The 18,385-nt window shown below is 42.0% G+C and overlaps 1 protein-coding gene across 2 annotated transcripts in view; it reads left to right on the top strand.

Moving 5' to 3' along the window:
• The window catches only part of ZNF143 (zinc finger protein 143), a 49,365-nt gene extending 39,099 nt beyond the window's left edge, over positions 1 to 10,266 (top strand). For both annotated transcript variants that reach the window (XM_072619472.1, XM_072619473.1), the window contains exons 14-16: positions 924 to 1,085; positions 2,951 to 3,097; positions 9,231 to 10,266. In XM_072619472.1, the coding sequence (XP_072475573.1) occupies positions 924 to 1,085; positions 2,951 to 3,097; positions 9,231 to 9,314 (393 nt within the window). In that variant the 3' untranslated portion in view covers positions 9,315 to 10,266. The remainder of the gene's footprint in view (positions 1 to 923; positions 1,086 to 2,950; positions 3,098 to 9,230) is intronic.
• The last annotated feature ends 8,119 nt before the right edge of the window (positions 10,267 to 18,385 follow it).

The raw sequence follows: 18,385 nt of genomic DNA, 5'->3' as shown, positions 1-18,385 counted from the left end.
ATTCATTTGATTATCAGGCATTTATTAAGTGCCTGTTGCATGCTAGGCATTGAGAATTCAGAGACCAAAATAAAAACAGTACCTGTCGTGAAGGTACTTACAGTTTAGCTGAGGGAGGGAATGTGTGTGGTATATGTACCATCCATAGAAGATAATCTAGTGGGAGGAAGGGACTAGCTATGAGGGGAACAGAAGAGGTTTTTGTTGAAAGAAGGTAGCATGTGACTTGGGCTTTCAAGGAACCTAGAGATCCTGAAGTAGGGATGGTGAGGGAGTGCCTTCCAGACATAGGGCACAACCAGTGTAAAGTGTGGAGAGGAGATAGAGTATCATGTATAAGGGACAGTAAAGAGACCATTTGGCTTGATTTGTAGAGTATGTATTTCTCCCTCTGCCACCGACTTCCTTTCTTTCAGCTTTGGTGTATGTAAGGGAGCAAGGTACCAGGATGCAGAAGTAGCAGATTGGTATAGTCCCCAAAAGGAAGGGTTCTGATTCTGGCTCTGTCCCATGACCTTCAACAATTCACTTTCTCTCTTTGGCAGGAGGTTAGGTTCCATGATCTTAGGTTTCTCCCAGCTCCAGGTCAATGGCTTGCAGGCTCCACCTTCCACACAGTGATTCTGTAGCAGGTACCAGGCAGGGCCTTGATGAACCTAAAATATATTTTCTAATATAAAATATTTTTCAGTTTTCTGGACCAGACTGGCTAAGCAAAAAAACTACCCTTAGATGTAGTGTCCAAGCGAAGTGTGTTTGCGTTTGCTGGCCACTTGGGCTTTTGGTGGCCTAAAAGCATTTCTTAGCATCTAGAGGAAGATTCGGTTCAGTCATTGTCAGTTTATTCACTGAAGGGTTGGGTCCAAATGACCCAATGTACTTGAAGCATTTCTGATTTGTCTTTTAAAAATGTCTCATTTCAGGTCAACATATCTCAGGCAGACATGCAAGCCATTGGCAACACCATCACAATGGTGACGCAGGATGGCACCCCAATCACAGTCCCCACTCATGATGCAGTTATCTCTTCAGCAGGAACACACTCTGTAGCCATGGTTACTGCCGAGGGTACAGAAGGACAGCAGGTAAAGAAATGCCTTTGTGTGCATATGTATGACATGGAAAACATGTCCAGAGCCAGCTTGGGAGAAAGCATGGTATCACGGAAAAAACAATGCATTGGGAGTTGGATGATGCAGGTTCCAAACCTGGCTCTTCCCTTTTCTGAGGCTCAGTTTCCCCTTTGTTAAATGAACAGTAGCACTGGGTGCCTTCCCCAGCCCTGTGTCGCCCTGATGTTCTGTAGTCTAAGCCGAGACATCAGTGCCATGCAACATTGCTCTCCAAGGTCACTCGTCCAGTGGTCGTCTGGAAATAGCAGATTCAGCTCTAACTCTCTAAAAGGAGTTGGTGCTGTGGCTTATTGTAATTCTCTCAGCCCATTTAATAATGGGGTCAATCCAGAGGAGCAAGGATATCATCTCTTCCCTCTGGCTCTCTTTAGAGTGGCCCCATTCAACCTATCTCTCATCTTTCCCATGGTCCCTGGATATTTTTCCCATGGGTACCCTGTAGTAGGCAAAGAGGCAGAAATTCTAGCAGGTCATGTGACCATTAACTGACATAGTAAACACTTATCTAAAATCTTGTTTCAAGAAGTGTGGAGCACAGAATCCTGAATTTAGAGTTATGGGGACCTTGAGCCATTTACTCCAGTCTCCTCATTTTATGGATAAGGGAACTGAGATCCAGAGACCTACATGATTTACCCACAGTCATAGGGGTAGAGAGTGGCAGAGCCTGGATTTAATCCCATGTCTCCTAACTACAAATCCAGTGAGCTTTCTTGGTTAGAGCATCTGTAAGAAAAAGCATCATGGATCAGTAATGTCACTGGGAATGTCATTTATGGTTTGGTGCTCCCTTTCCTCTGCCCCTCCCCCTACCACTGCTATATATTCACTTCCATATTCAAAATTGAAGGACCCTGGATCGACCCTATCATTAGGTGGCCTGAAATAGTTTCAGTAAACTCTTAACAGAATCTTTAGCACACAGGCAGATATCCGCTGGGGAAATGTTGAAATCTCACCTGGAGTGCTCTGATCTTACATGGACTGAAGCCTGCCACTGCAGAGAAGGGGGTCACCTGACTCTTCCCTGAGTCCACCTTTTAAAGAGAGGCCAAGGCGACCTGTTTCGGACACACTCTCTAATGCAGGCGTTGGAAAGCATGATGGCTTAGCAGCCTGCAGATGGTTTTTCTTTCTACTTCATAGACTAAAACCTGTGATTATCCTGTCTTGAATTTTCTAGTGGGTTAAAAAGCAAGGATTTGTTAGTGGAATTGAAGCCCAGAGTACTGAACAGCAGCAGCCAAGCTCTGTGACCCCTCTGCATTTGGTAGAACTCATTCTTTCTTTTCCAGCCTCTCCTTGGGTTGCTTCAGGACAAGAGGTCAATGCCTTTTGTCTACTCATCAGCTATGTAGGAAAGGCAGTCTTGTGACTCCTGAAACAAACACATTCAGTACCCTTTCGTTGACATTTGGAGGGGAAAAGTAAAGTGAGTGTGTAACATCCAAACTTAAACATTGTATTAGATATCACACTATAGTATATTGGTCCACTAAAGATGTCCTAATTATACAAAAATGTGGTTTTAAATAGTTATGGATTTGAATAGAAGAAAAGATGTTGCCCAACCTTTACCTAGACCCAGGAACAAATAGATGTTTAAGAATGTTGACTCTGTGCTTGTGGGCCAGCCTGGCTGCCTCCTAACTAACCACTTGGGGGCAGCAAAATTTAGGGGCAAGGACGGCTTGCCATCAACTGAAGACAGGCTCATCTAAGGTGGTGGTAATGAGCTCACTCTGTCAAATTGGCCTGAGCACCCTGAGGTCTGAGGATAAACCTCACACTGAGTATCTCTGGTTTCGGTGTTGCAGGTTGCAATAGTGGCCCAGGACTTAGCAGCATTCCACACAGCCTCCTCAGAAATGGGGCATCAGCCACATGGGCATCACCTGGTGACGACAGAAGCCCGACCACTGACGTTAGTGGCCACATCCAATGGAACACAGATTGCAGTGCAGGTAAGCCCACGGATGTGGCCAGTTTGGCCACACTAGACTCCCCACTCTACCACTTTTACCCAAGGGACTGTTTCTGGTCCTCATGGCACGCAGCCAGAACCTCAATGCACAAGCATTGGCCAACCCAACACTCAGTACCCCTGGAACTTTTGGCACAGATATTGATGTCTCGATCTCCAATTCCTGTGCTTGCTACAGAGAAAGATACAGAAAAAGAATAGACAAAACATTCATGGCTCTGTATCCCAAAAGGCTATCACATGACCCCCAGGTTCCCCAAAAGCCTCCCATAGATGCCCATCCAAACGTCCCTTCCAAATTGTGTGATTTGGTGAATAAGAGCATCTCCTCGCCTTTTGCTTTCCAGCAAGGCAAAAAAGGGACATAGATCCGTCCAAGTCAAAACCACATAGGACTGACAGTGTTGGGGGTGGGTTAGGCTAGATGGTATTCCTGATTCCTTCTCAGCCTAGGGTTCTCTGATTCCTCGGCCAAGACCACTGTGTTCCATGCTCCAAGACTGTCACCTTCAATGTTAGGTGCCAGTTCCTCTCTTGTCCTGCTTAATTTCTGTAAACTGTGGAGAGGATGACTGACTGGACATAGTGCCCTTAGCTTGGAACTGATCCTCTTCCATGTTTGTTTCTGAGGGATAATATGTTTCAACTTAAGAGAACCTTTCCCAGGAGCATAATGTGCTGCCTGTACAAGTATACACCTGCCTAGGTACATGTCTTCCCCTCACGGGCCATCATGGTCTTCAAAGTCTCTTAAATGTCTCTCAAAGGACTTTGTAAAATAAATGTACCTCATACCTAATCAGTAGAGCACAGTACAGGTCATGAAAGACTACCCAGCAGAGGCAAAGAAAAAGACCCAGGGTCTTATTCCGGCTGTTAGCTTCCAAGGGTAGCATCTCGGGCACTTCACTTCAGGAAAACTAAAGAAAGGCTTGACTTTCCTCTTTCTGTCAGAATGAGAGGATGAAGTAGATTATGAAGACTCCTCCAGTTTCTATCTACGGTCTTGGGATGGTCAGATGAGTCCTGAGAGTAACCAGCAACACTGATGGAAGGAAATGCTTATAAACCTGAGAGAGAAGCAGACAGATAGCTGGAGACAGACTGAGGGATTGAGGCATGCAGATATAGCTAAGGTCCATGGATTGTGGTGGAGAAGGAGAGCAGAAGGGACACAGCTTCCTGAGGGGACCAGACTTTTTTTAAAACTCTTCAACTCAAATACCAGAACTCAAATATAGAATAGAGAAAAGGAAAAAAATCTATCATAAATTCAAATATTGAAATTTAAATACAAAGTAAGAAAAAGGGGAAAAAAAAATGTGTCATGTGCGTAGCAGAACGAGAAGATTCAAAGTGCATAGCGACAGATTTTCATTTCCAGAGAGCCTGTATGGTAAATACTACACATTGTGTTAGAACTGGCCTTTTCACTTGCCTTATATGAGGCAGCCATATGTTTTGTGGGCTTTTTGGGGGAGGGTGAGAGTACATGCACATGTGTACATACATATATACACACATATTAAGAACTTAACATTCATCAGTAAACATGAATATTTCAATATACAAAGGAGAACAAGGAGGATTGCCTCTGAAACCATGAATTTCCATTTTGTGAACTTTTTAAAAAGTATAAATTAAATTTAACACAGTACTGACAAAATCGCCCTATTTGTATTCCCTTCTAAACTACTTTGTTTCTTATGGTATGTTTTTTTAATGTTTTATTGATCTCTCCCTCTTCCCTTCCCTCCCTCCCCCATAACCTTTTCTTTTCTCCTTCCCTTCAGCCTTTGCTTTGCCCTTCACCGTCCCTAAGCAGTTTGACAGACATACATCCAACTGTGTGCCCTCAGCTGGTCATCACCATTCTCAAAATAAAACCTCAATCATACTGCCATCTTGTTATAAAATTAAATTTTACATTTATAGATCACCTTATGGTCACAAAGTACCTTGAACACATCGACAGGCCTGTGAGGTAGATGATGCAAGTAATATTGTTTCCATTTTATAGAAGAGAGAACTAAGGCTCAGAAAAGAGATGTGACTTGTCCCAGGTTACTATAATTAGACTCACCCCTTGGAAGAGAGGTGCCCTTTCAGCAAGACAGCTGATTGATTAATGCTCAAAGGCTCCTGACGACATCTCGGTCAATTCAGCAAACATTTTGTGGAAGCTGAGTGTTTCTGCATAACTCCCTGTAGTGGATGCAGAAATTAGGGCTAGGACAAGACTCCCGACCCAGAAGGAATAAATAGTTTAGTGGGGAGATAAGACAGATACATAATAGAACTATGGTATGAGGCAGAACTCGATGACTGCTCCGGAGAGAGGCACCCACCTCTTGTCTTACAGCAGCTAGGAATGCTGGGAATCATGATGGAGATCTAGAAGGGTTTCTGGTGTGAAGGGCAGCATGCCCTATATTGGAGAGATGTGAAATAAAGATGCCTTTAAAAAATGCTTTTACAGACACTTAACTTGAAATGATCATTAGAATATAGTTCAAGAAAATGAAAGCCAGCTCTTGGTGTGGAAAACTGCTGGAAGAAGAGGCCTATGGAATGTCTTTATCCTGAACTTTCAAATGAAGGAATTTCCTTTGGCCCTTTTGGTGTAAAGGCTTTATCAAACACCCAAAGAAGCTGCACCTAATCTGTCCCCACCTTCTTCTCCCCTCACATCACTTAGGTAGATATCTCTGGCTGTGCCCATTCATTCAAAGCCAAATACAAAGAACATTTCTTCAGCATTTGTTGTGTTCTAGGAAGAACTGGGGACCCATGGGCAAAAAGTGAATATCCCTGGACTCTTGGATAAGAGACAGATAAGAGGGCACAAATTAGTCAGTAAAAAGCATATACAAACTGATAGCATGTTCTTACCTTCTCAGTGGGTAGGGAAAGGGTTGGGAGGGAGAGAATCTGGAACTTAATTTTTTAAACTTTTTTAAATATTCTTATTTATTTAGGATTTTATTTTTCCCCCAATTACATGTAAAAACAGTTTTAAACATTTGTTTTTAAAATTTTGAGCAGAATTCAATTTTTTTTACAATAGCCTTCTCATTTTTTAATTTAAATTTTAATTAATTTATTTATTTTTCGTTTTCAACATTCATTTCCACAAGATTTTGAGTTCCAAATTTTCTCCCCATCTCTGCTCTCACCATGCATTCTGATTACCCCTTCCCCCAATCTGCCCTCCCTTCTATCATACCCCTCCCTTTCCTTATCCCCATCTTCTCTCTTTTCTTGTAGGGCAAGATACATTTCTGTACCCCATTGCTGTATTTCTTATTTCCTAGTTGCATGCAAAAACAATTCTCAACATTCATTCCTAAAACTTTTGAGTTCCAACTTCTCTCCCTCCCTCCCTCCCCACCATCCCCATTGAGAAGGCAAGCAATTCAATACAAGCAATACATATATAGTTTTGCAAAAGACTTCTATAATAATCATGTTGTGAAAGACTAACTATATTTCTCTCCATCCTGTCCTGCTCCCCATTTATTCTATTCTCTCTTTTGACCTTGTCCCTCCCCAGAAGTGTTTACTTCTAATTACTCCCTCCTCCCATTTGCCCTCCCTTCTATCATCCCCCTCACCTCACTTATCCCTTTCTCCCCTACTTTTCTGTAGTGTAAGATAAGTTGTCATACCAAATTGAATGTTCATGTTATTCCCTCTTTAAGCCAAATACAATGAGAGTGAGCTTCACTTTTTTCCCTCTCATCTCCCCCTTTTTTCCCTCCATTGAAAAAGTTTTTTCTTGCCTCTTTTATGGTAGATAATTTGCCCCATTCCATCTCTCCCTTTCTCTTCCCAATATATTCCTCTCTCACCCCTTAATTTTATTTTTTTAGATGTCATCCCTTCCTATTCAACTCATCCTGTGCCCTCTGTCTATATATATGTGTGTATAATCTCTCCAACTACCCAAACACTGAGAAGAGTTACAAATATTATTTTTCCATGTATGAATGTAAACAGTTCAACTCTTTCTTGTTTACCTTTTCATACTTCTCTTGATTCTTGTGTTTGAAAGTCAGATTTTCTATTCAGCTGTGGTCTTTTCATCAAGAATGCTTGAAAGTCCTTGTTTCACTGAGTGACCATTTTTTCCCCTGAAGTATTATACTCAGTTTTGCTGGGTAGGTGATTCTTGGTTTTGGTCCTAGTTCCTTTGACTTCTGGAATATCCTATTCCATGCCCTTAGATCCCTTAATGTAGAAGCTGCTAGATCTTGTGTTACCCTGATTGTATCTCCACAATATTCAAATTGTTTCTTTCTGGTTGCTTGCAATATTTTCTCCCTCACCTAGGAACTCTGGAATCTGGCTACAGTATTCCTAGGAGTTTTTCTTTTTGGATCCCTTTCAGGAAGGAGGTGATCGGTGGATTCTTTCAATATTTATTTTACCCTCTGATTCTAGAATTTCAGGGCAGTTTTCCTTGATAATTTCATGAAAGATGATGTGTAGGCTCTTTTTTTAATCATGGCTTTCAGGTAGTCCCATAATTTTTAAATTGTCTCTCCTGGATCTATTTTCCAGTTTTTCTAATGAGATATTTCACATTGTCTTCTATTTTTTCATCGTTTTGGTTTTGTTTTGTAATTTCTTGGTTTCTCATAAAGTCTTTAACTTCCATCTGCTCCATTCTAATTTTTAAAGTACTATTTTCTTCAGTGAGCTTTTGAACCTCCTTTTCCATTTGACTAATTCTGCTTTTTAAAGCATTCTTCTCCTGAATGGCTTTTTGGACCTTTTTTGCCAATTGAGTTGGTCTATTTTTAAAGGTGTTATTTTCTTCAGCATTGGGTCTCATTTAGCAAGCTGTTGACCCACTTTTCATGATTTTCTTGCATTGCTCTCATTTCTCTTCCCAATTTTTCCTCCACCTCTCTTACTTGATTTTCAAAATCCTTTTTGAGTTCTTCCATGGCCTGAGACCATTGCATATTTATTTTGGAGGTTTTGGATGCAGAAGCCTTGACTTTTATGTCCTCCTGATGGTATGCATTGTTCTTCCTCATCCGAAAGAGTGGCAGAAAATACCTGTTCACCAAGAAAGTAACCTTCTATAGTCTTATTTTTTTCCCCCTTTTTGGGCATTTTCCCAGCCAGTTACTTGACTTTTGAATCTTTTGTCAAGAGGAGGGTATGCTCTAGGGACCTGTAAGTTCTCAGTTCTTCCAAGGTGGCACAATCAAGGGAGAGGAGTTTACTCCTCTCCTGACCTGCGCTTTGGTCTCAGAGCAACCATAAGCACTCTTCTGCCCAGGATCTGTGAGTAGTATTCCCTGTCCAGAACCTTCACCAGCTCCATCAGCCAGTGCTCCTCCTCACCCCAGGACTGCCATTCAGGGCTGAGACCTAGATCCTCTGCTTGATTCCCCCAGGGTCTTTAGGTGGAGGGCTCCAAAAATGGACACTGCAGCCACCTGGGGTCAGGGCTAGGACAGGACCTTACTCCCTTCTCACCCAGGTGAAAGAGCTTTCTCACTGACTTTTGAAGTTGAGTTTGGCATTTGTGGGTTGAGTAATCTGGATACTACAGCTGCTCCCTGTGATTCCACCCCCAAGGCCTGCTCCCGTCCTGTCCCTGCGTGGCTAAGGTTGGGCTGGGCTCTGTGGGCTGCATTCCATTCCAAGACCCGTGCAATAGACCTTTCCTGTCAGCCTTCCAGGCTACCTTGAACTGGAAATCTCTTTCACTCTGTCATTTTGTGGCTTCTGCTGCTCTAGAATTTGTTTAGAGTCATTTTTTTACAGGTATTTTATGGGCTGTTGGGGGAGAGCTTTTATAGTTCTGTGCTTCTACTCTGCCATCTTGGCTCCACCCTCAACCTTCTCATTTCCAGAATTCAATTTTTTAGAAAAATGATAAAATAAAATAATGTACATATTTTTTAAAAATTAAATAAAAAGTCCATACAAAGTAGTGTAAGAGGGAGAGCATATTTGATTCCAGCAAGCCAGGTTTTCCAAGAGAAAGTGAGAAAGATTTGGCTCTTGACCTGTTTTTTTGGTTTAATTTATTTTTTTTTGTTGAAAATTTGTTGGGTGAAACTCTTGATCTTTCTCACACCTTTATGTTGCAGCTTGGAGAACAGCAGTCTTTGGAAGAAGCCATCAGAATAGCCTCCAGAATCCAGCAAGGAGAGACACCAGGCTTGGATGATTAACCTGGACCTCGGAACCATCCAGCAGAGAACATTTTCTTTTCAGACAGCAGAGACCCCTGCAGCCAGAGTCGAGAACACTTGGAACTTTCCCATTCCCTGATCTTCTGCACACATTTTTATGCACAAGTGGGCGTCTCACACTTGACCCTTAAAAGAGACTGGTTGGACTCGGTGACCACCAAGGTCCCTTCCAACTCTGCAAATCAGCACCTCTCGATTTCCAGCCTGACCCCTTGTGTATGCAGAAATAGGAAATTAGGACTAGATGGTAGATTTTCCTGTTGTTACTCTTTTATCAGCTCTCAGACTACTGAGGTCTACCTGCATGGCTGGTGCAGCCATAGAATTCTGCCCCAGGATGAATTTTAACTTCAAGTACATGATCAAGGCTGTTCAGATGCTTTCAGATGTCTGAAAGGTCCTTACAATCATAATTCCAGAAGCCATTTCAAATGACAAAAGGATGCAAAGCCTTTAAATATGTTCCTCAATTAGTGGGGACCCTGCAGATTTTGGTTCTATATTTCTCTGTTTTGATTTCTGTCCCAGGTAGCTGGATGACTGTTGTCTTCCCCATCCTTGTTAAATACAGCCTATTCAGCTATTTCCATTAGCTTTAATTAGATTATGTAAAAACTGAAAAGCTTTGGTTCAGAATTAAAAGGTTAAAATCCAATACTTTGGTTTCCTTAAAGGTTTTACCTTATGAGTTTGTTTTCAGTTTGGTTTGGCTTTTAACAATTCCAATTATGATCAAGAAAAATGTGACCATAGTGTCCAGGGAAGAAGGCAGGGCCATGATCTGAAGTGAATTGACTCTGGGATGAGTTCAGTGTAACCTATTTATTTTTGTTTAACATGTGTTATATCCTTGTTCCAAAGTTTATTTATCCTGTAGCTCATTTTTAATTGAATCTAGTAGTTCAATAAATGATAATTTACTTTTATTAAATTGGGTGAATAAATTGCTGAGGAAAAACAGACCAGAAACATAGTGGAGACAACCACCAGGACTCTTTGGAGGCCTGTCACAACAGAATTGAGAAGATTTTTTTTACAGATCAGTGGTTCAAATTCTGCTTCAGTAGAAATTCAAGCCAAAAAGGCAATTCCTCCTCATCCGCTAATTCCAGCACTATACTGTTCTTTGTACAGTTAAGAAGCCCACATATGGGAATGTTTCATTTCAGTTTGTATAGTTAAAAAGAAAACTTTCCTGTTTTGTTTTTTTATTATTGAATATAAATGCTGTGTCTTATCTGTTTCTCTTTGAAGTTTCTACCGAAAGGAAACATTTAAAATAGAAGTGGGACCACTGTTGCTCAGGTTCTTGCTCTAACAGGCAATCCCAAGATTCACAAACCCTTTCCTCTTCTTTTACTGAATATTGGGGCTCAAGGCTAGACTCTCCAAGGAGAAAAGAAGGGTGCTGAGTCAGAGGAGATGCCCACCCATTTTCCTTTTTTTTTTAAATTTTTAAAAAATTTAATTAATTTATTTGTTTTCAGTTTTCAATAATCACTTCCATAAGTCTTAAATTTTCTCCCCCTCCCTTTCCTCCTCCCTCCCCAAGATGACTTGCAATCTTATATGGGTTCTACATATATAATCTTATTAAACACATTTTCACATTAGTCATGTTGCATAGAATTAAAACAAATGGGAGAAACCATGAGAAAAATTAAAACACAACAAAACATAACACAAGAGAAAATAGTCTGCTTCATTCTGTGTTCTGATGCCACAGTTCTTTCTCTGGATGTGGATGGCATTTTGCTCAAGAGTCCTTTGGGGATGTTTTAGGTCCTTGCATTGCTGTGAAGGGCTTAGTCTATCAAAAGAAGGCTTTGAGTACTATGGCTGTTACTGTGTGTAATGTTCTCCTGGTTCTGCTCATTTCACTCAGCTTCAGTTCATGTAAGTCTTTCCAGGCTTTTCTGAAGTCCTCCTGATCATCCTTCTTATGCACAATAGTATTCCATTACCCATCTTTCTTTATAAGGAAGCTTTTGTACCTGCCCTATCAGGCCCTACCTGTGCCCCAAATGGTTTAGGACAGGTCTTGCCCTTAAATTGTGGGCAAGGAGAGAGAGGCCACCAGGGTTACACTCAAAAAACCTCTCATGAATCACTTGGAATTCACTCTTCAGCCTCAAAGTTGTCCCCTCTCATTGTGCCACCAAATCCCAAAGTTGACAAACTTTCTCTTGGGTGGTTGCCCCTTGACATTTGGGCAAATTTTTCACAGCCGATGTTTCTTGATGCTTTCCTATATGTGTGGCTTTTTGCCAGTATTCTAGAAGGAAACCATTTGCACTGATTTTTAGGGACTTGTTTAAAACAAATGAAAGGGGATGAGGAGACTTGTAAGCTCTAACTGTCTGGAGTAATGATCCCCTGTAATGTATTCAGGCACTCAAAGGTTTTCTTTCTCCTTGCCTTTGGCCTTGTGACTTACCCCTAGAGAAGGAGAAATATGACTAGCTCATACTGGTCCAACATTCCTGGGAGTTGTTAAAGCAAGAAGTTCCCAATTCCTTTTCAACAGGAACTTGGCTGAGCTGGAGAGAGACCTGATATGACAGACTGAAAACAGCCACTAACTTTTGTCAGAGAAACACGTTTCCATCCCAGAAAATCAGTCCTACTTACCCCCTACCTGTTATCTCCCTCTTTCTCCTTTTGTCTTTCTCCTCTTCCTTTCCATCCCTTCCCCTACACATTATTGCCCCTAGCCCCAGGGAACAGCTAAGAGCTGTCCATAGGCCACTGGCTTCCCCCATGGGGTGTGTAAAGTCTGCCCTGCACTGCTGAGAATACCCTCACAAAGGTCCAGTAACACAGCTCGAGTTCAACCCACTGTATACAAAGCAGGTGTCTGACAAATGACAGAAACAATCCTAGTCAACAAACTTGGTTGGAAAAAGGACCCAAGGGTCCTAGGCATCAGAACTTCTGTTACGAAGCCACTGGGTGGCCTTGGACACCAGGACACTTCCTGGGATGCCTCACCAGAGCATTGATTTAGAGTCAGCAGCAACTTTAGGAATCATCCAAACCCTCCTTTTCTGTAACTGAGGGGAAGGGACTTACCCAAAGCCATACAGGTGTTATTAGTAAGAAAAGCTGGAATTTGAACTCAGAACCTAGGACTCAGGCCCCCAATCCAACATTTTTTCCAGGCCTTCCCAAATCCACTTTGCTTTTCATTAGCCTTAAAATGAGGGGATAGATGCTCCTGAGGACCCATCCAGCAGGGATAAAAAGTTAGTGCATTAAAGGTATGGTGGGTCCTGTGGTAAGACATGACATCTCATCTGTATCCCTTTTCCTCTCTGAGGTTTGGTTTCCCCATCTGCAAAATGAACCTTTGAAGGTCCCTTCCATCTCTAAAACTCTGACTAGGTGTGGCATCTTTGTCCTAAGACTTCTTTCCCTTCTCCCCCACGAGAGAAAAGACAGGTTCCTTCAAAGCGGTAGCTGACTTTTTCCCTTAGTAATCCCTTGGGAATTAAACGGTCACTCCAACTTCACAAAGATGTCAGCCTGCCTCACCAAGGCTCCTGGAAGACTAATCTCATTTGGTCACTTGTGTTTGTATGGGTGTGAGTCATATTCTTCATCTTTGATCCTGGACCCTTTCTTGGAAGCATCAGGTTGTTTCCATCTGCGACTGAACCCAACTGGATTGAGAGATAATAGGGAGAGGGATGGTATCCCAGAATGTCAGACAAGTTAGTCTGTGAATCATCTAACATTTATTAAGGGCCTACTGTGTTCCTGGCACTATGGTACATGCTGGGGATACAAAGAAAAGGAAAAAACAATTCCTGCCCCGGGGGCTTAGTCTCCTTTGGCTGTCAGCAGCTCTCCTTTCCATAGATTTAAAACTGGCAGGAACCTTAGAGGTCATTCCGGGAGAATGAAGTCATCTTAAGAACAAATAATGCCTTATTATCTGTATCCACACCATCTAGCATAGGCTGGCACAGGGGGCAGCCAGGTGGAAAAGTGAATAGAGCAGTAGACCTGGAGGCAGAAAGTCCTGAATTCATATCTGACCCTTAGACACTTACTAACATGTGACCCTGGGCAAGTCACTTAACCTCTGCCTCAGTTTCCTCATCTGTAAAATGGAGGGGGTATAATAATAGTACCTGCCTCTCAGGGTTGTCATGAGGATCAAGTGAGATAATAATTGTAAAGCGTTTAACACACTTGCCTTGTAAATAATAAATACTATCCTTATTAAAATGAATGAATGTACCCCAACCCCTCATTTTACAGATGAGGAAACTGAAGCCCAAAGAGGTTGAGGGACTTGCCCAATTCAGCTGAAGGAAGAGGAAGCAACAGTAGCTACTACCCTGCACACCCTGGCACCTGGGATAAGACCCTGATGACTCTGTGGAAAGGGTGGAGTTACTGAGTTGCATGCCTTTCTATCTGTAGGGGAATTATTCCCAGCTAGCTTTGCCAACCACACTTCCCCAGGGCTATGGGGCTTTTTTTTTCTCCCTAAAATAAGGGTTAGACTGGAAATAAAATAGCTCTTTTTCTCTAGTAGACAGAAGCATCGTCTAGGTACCAGGGAGGAGTTGCAGATGTTAGAAGCAGAAGGTCCCTCTGATCTGATAGGAGATGCTCCCTGAGGACCAGTCTTGGCCATGAAACCGATTCCTTTTTGTATTCTTGGTTTAGGAGGAAATCTGAGCTCTTCTTTTGGAGTCAGGAATCAATCTTAGAATCATAGATATCAAGCTGGTGTGGACCCTCCGAAAACCATCTGGTCTGACCCTCTCATTTTTTTAGATGAGGAAACAGTTCAAATGACTCAGGAGACAGGATTCGAACCCAGGTCCTCTGACTTCAGAGCTCTTCCCCATTGCCTCGTACTACTCCTGCTCCCAATCAACCAAGCAAACAATCTACTGCATTTATTAATTACTAGGAGTCAGACAGTACTGAAGACAGAAGGACAAAAACGAAACCACTTAGCATCTCAAATCCCCCCCGAAGTGCATGATAGCCAGTCACTTACTAGCTGTGTGACCCTACGCAAGTCACAGCCTCTCTGCCCCTCACTTACCTCATTTGTTAGATTAGGAAATTACTCTTAATTGCTTCCTATGATTCTAACTTTAAATAGGTCATTTAACCACCGTGGGCCTCGGTCTTTTCATCTGTGAAATGAGTCTTCCTTTCTGCTCTAGACTCTGAGGACCCTAGTTATGTGACAACTCCCCTAATTTCTTTGTGCCTGTTTCCTCATTTTACCCATGTGGGAGGAAGGAAATAAGCATTTATAAAGCACCTACGATGTTTCAGGCACTGTACAAATAGACTCTTGACAAATGTTATCTCACTTGATCGTTACAGCAACCCTGAGAGGTAGGGGCTAGTATTACCCCCATTCTACAGTCGAGGAAACTGAGGCAAACAAAGGTTACGTGACTTGTCCAGGGTCACACAGCTAGTAAGTGTGTGAGGCTGGATTTGAACTCAGTCTTCTTGACTCCAAATCCAGGACTGTGTGTCACCTAAGTGCCAAGGGGGCTAACAATAGTTTCATTCCCTCCCTCACAAGTTTATCATGCAGAAATAGCTGTTAAAAGTGTCCAGCGACATGATTGTAAACCATCATATCAGCTAAGCGCTTCTCACAAAGCTCTATCTCCTCGTTGAGTCCCCAGCACAACCCTGTGAGGTGGGTTATTCCCATTTGGCAGATGAAGGAACAGATCAAAGAGTCAAAGCAACTTCCTTGGGGATGCCCAGCTCACAAGCAGCTGAGAATTTCATTAGTCGGAAAGGGTGTGTTTGCCCCCAAAGCTCTGCCCTTCTAGGGCTCACAGCACCTCAGATTTAGAGGTAGAAGGGACATTATAGACCACTGAGTCCATATCTTTATTGTAGAGCCTCATATCCCGTCTGGTGGTAGAGTGCCTCACTTGGAATTAAGAAGACCTGAATTCAAATCCTACCTCAGATATTTAGCTGTAAGATGAGGATCATTGAGGTGTAAAATGGGGTTCTGAGATAATATCCATAAAGCAATTTGTAAATGCCAAAGCCTTATGTAAATGTTGGCTACTCCTATAATTTTACAGATGAGGAAACTGAGGCCTGGTTTCTCAAAATCACACCTAGTAGAAAGTGGCAGAGCCAGTAGAAAGACACATCTCTGCCTCCAAACTCATCACTCTTCTCCTTTCCCCACCCTTTCTGGTGTAGGAGACACAAGAGCTTCTTGCTTGGGCAGGTCCATCCTTTCGAGAGAGTCCATCTCAGGACTCCATGACCTGCCAAGCATTCTTCCACAAGAGCTCTGAGATGGGAACTTCCCCTCAAGACAGGGCATCCCAAAAGTCTTAGTGCAGTTGGGCTTTTGGCAAACTCCATATAATCCCCATAGGCCACCATCTACCATCCCCATGCCTTTTAGATCATCTATCACCCGTGCCTAGGATGCTACACCTCCTCAGTCTGGCCTCATACAATCCTTCAAGATTCAACTCAAATCCTATCTTTTATAGGAAATCTTTCCCTGTTTCCCCCTTCCTCCCACCTTTCCCCTTTATGATTACCTTCCATCAACTCCGTATGCATCTTTCATGTGCCCATTTAGATACACGTGTTCCCTTGCATTAGAATAGAAGCCCCTGAGTGCAGGGACTGTTTTTGTTTTTTCTTTGTCTCCCCAGTGCCTAGCACTTAGTAAGTGATTAATGATCGACTGAGTCTTGTGTCAGGTGCTGTATTTTGGACCAAGATTTTCTCCCCCATAAAGCTGAATGCTGGGGAGCTGGACTGAAGTCTCTTGCAAAGCCTGGAAAAACATTGTGAGAATTCACATGCTAATAGGCAACGTGGCCTGTTCCATCTGCAAATCAAAGACCCAGCAGGGTATCCAAACCCTGGAAATTTGCCTTCTGAGGTACTCACTCCAAATCGTAGATTAAGATCTGGAAAGAGATTCATGGAAATCATTTACTCCAACCTCCTTATATTATAGGGAAAGAAGCTCTGCTCCAGAGAAGGGAAGTGATTTGTCTAAGGTCACACCTTAGCAGAGTCCAGATTCGAATCTTGACCCTTGGACTTTGACCTTAGGGCTTTAGGACATTTTTGTGTTTTGAAAGGAGGACCTTGGAGGTGGTGTTTTCTTCACTCTTTTTCCCAGAGGAGGGAGGCATGTGTCGATGCCCTGATCAGCGCCAGCACTGATCAGCATTCTGAAACTTGATATATTTTATGTAAATTTTATGTAATGTTCAAGAACCTCTCAGAAGCAAGGTCTCCTATTTAAAAGACTATGTCCATAGAACTCTTACTATAAATCAAATCATGTTTTCCAATAGGCACAAATATTATAATAGAGTTGGCTTGTCTTTTTAATTTTAATTTTTTCATTTGGAAGTCAAATCTCCCCCCAGAAGGACATTTCCACAAACTTTTGTTGTTCAGTCGTTTCCAACTCTGTTACCCCATTTGGGGTTTTCTTGGCAAAGATATTGGAGTGGTTTGCCATTTCCTTCTCCAGCTCATTTTACAGATGAGGAAACCGAGGCAAAGAGGGTTAAGTGACTTGCCTAGGGTCACACCACTAGTAAGTGTCTGAGGCCAGATTTGAACTCAGAAAGATGAATCTTCCTGACTCTAGACCTGGCACTCCATCCACTGTATCACCTAAAAGGGGGATTCTATAGGAAACCATGAATCTGTTTTTTAAAACATGGCTTGCTTTTTTAAAAAAAAAAAATATAATAATTCTAAATGTCACTTTCAAAACTTTTCTGCTTGCCTGTGTTTCCTTCCAGACTTCCTCCTGTTCTGTTACATGCATCTTAAAAAATGTTTCGATGTATCTCTTTATTGTTGGCATAACTCCTCCTCTCCTCTGACTCCTCACCCCTCTCACAACCATTTACCATTAAAAATAAAGAAAAAAGAAAAACATAACAAATTGGCAGCCAGACAAAACGAATCTACACAGTGGCCATGTACAGAAATGTATGTCTCCTGCATCTTGTGTCCACTAGCTCTCTGCCAGGAGGTGGGTCATATGCTTTCTTGGAGGTCTTTTGGTTTGTTGTTAATTGGAGATGGGCATTTTCTTTCTTTTTTTAATTTTTCTCCACTTAATAGTATTTTATTTTTTCCAGTTACATGGAAAGAGAACATTTGCTTTTTAAGATTTGGAGTTCCAGATTTTTTTCTCCTTTCCTCCCCTTTCCCCACGATGGCATGCAATATGATATGGGTTTTACATGTACAATCATATTAAACATATTTCCACATTAGTCATGTTGTGAAAGAAGAATCAGAACAAAAGGGAAAAGCCACGAGAAAGAAAAAAAGAGAGAAAACCACATACTACGACCTGCATTCAGACGCCACAGTGTTTCTCTGGATGCAGATAGCATTTTTCATCATGAGTCTTTTGGAATTGTGTTGGATCATTGTATTGTTGAGAAGAGCTAAGTCTACCAAAGTTGGTCATCACACAATGTGGCTGTTACTGTGTATGATGTTCTGGTGCTGCTCACTTCACTCAGCATCAGTTCATGTAAGTCTTCCAGGTTTTTCTGAAATCCATTTGCTCATTATTTCTCATGGAACAATAACAGTATTCCATTACATTCATATACCACAACTTGTTCAGTCATTCCCCCAATTGATGGACATTCCTTTCAGTTTCTAATTTTTTACCACCACAAAAAGATCTACTATAAACATTTTTGTACACATATTTATATAAAATTCTATATAGAATAAATGCAAAGGTAGTCAGGGAGGGAGGGCACTTGCAGGTAGGGGTGTGGGATAGGGGGATAAGGAAAGAGTTTAAGTAGAAGATGGGGCACCTGCTGACTTCTTTCAGCTGGAGAGGAAGAAGGAGTACATCCAGCTAGACAGGAAACAGAATGCCAAGGATGAGGAACAGTGAGAAAGCCACTCTAAACTTGACAAAGTTGAGCCTCAAATGACATACACAGTGTCCCAAAAGTCTGATTGCAGCTTTCAGCTACTAAAACTTTAATTAGCTTAAAAACTGCACTAGAATTTTT

This window comes from Notamacropus eugenii, chromosome 6 (assembly GCF_028372415.1).
Source record: "Notamacropus eugenii isolate mMacEug1 chromosome 6, mMacEug1.pri_v2, whole genome shotgun sequence".
Taxonomy (NCBI): Eukaryota; Metazoa; Chordata; class Mammalia; order Diprotodontia; family Macropodidae; genus Notamacropus; species Notamacropus eugenii.
Note: the sequence above shows the minus strand (reverse complement) of the source record. Positions and strands in the feature narration are given on the sequence as shown.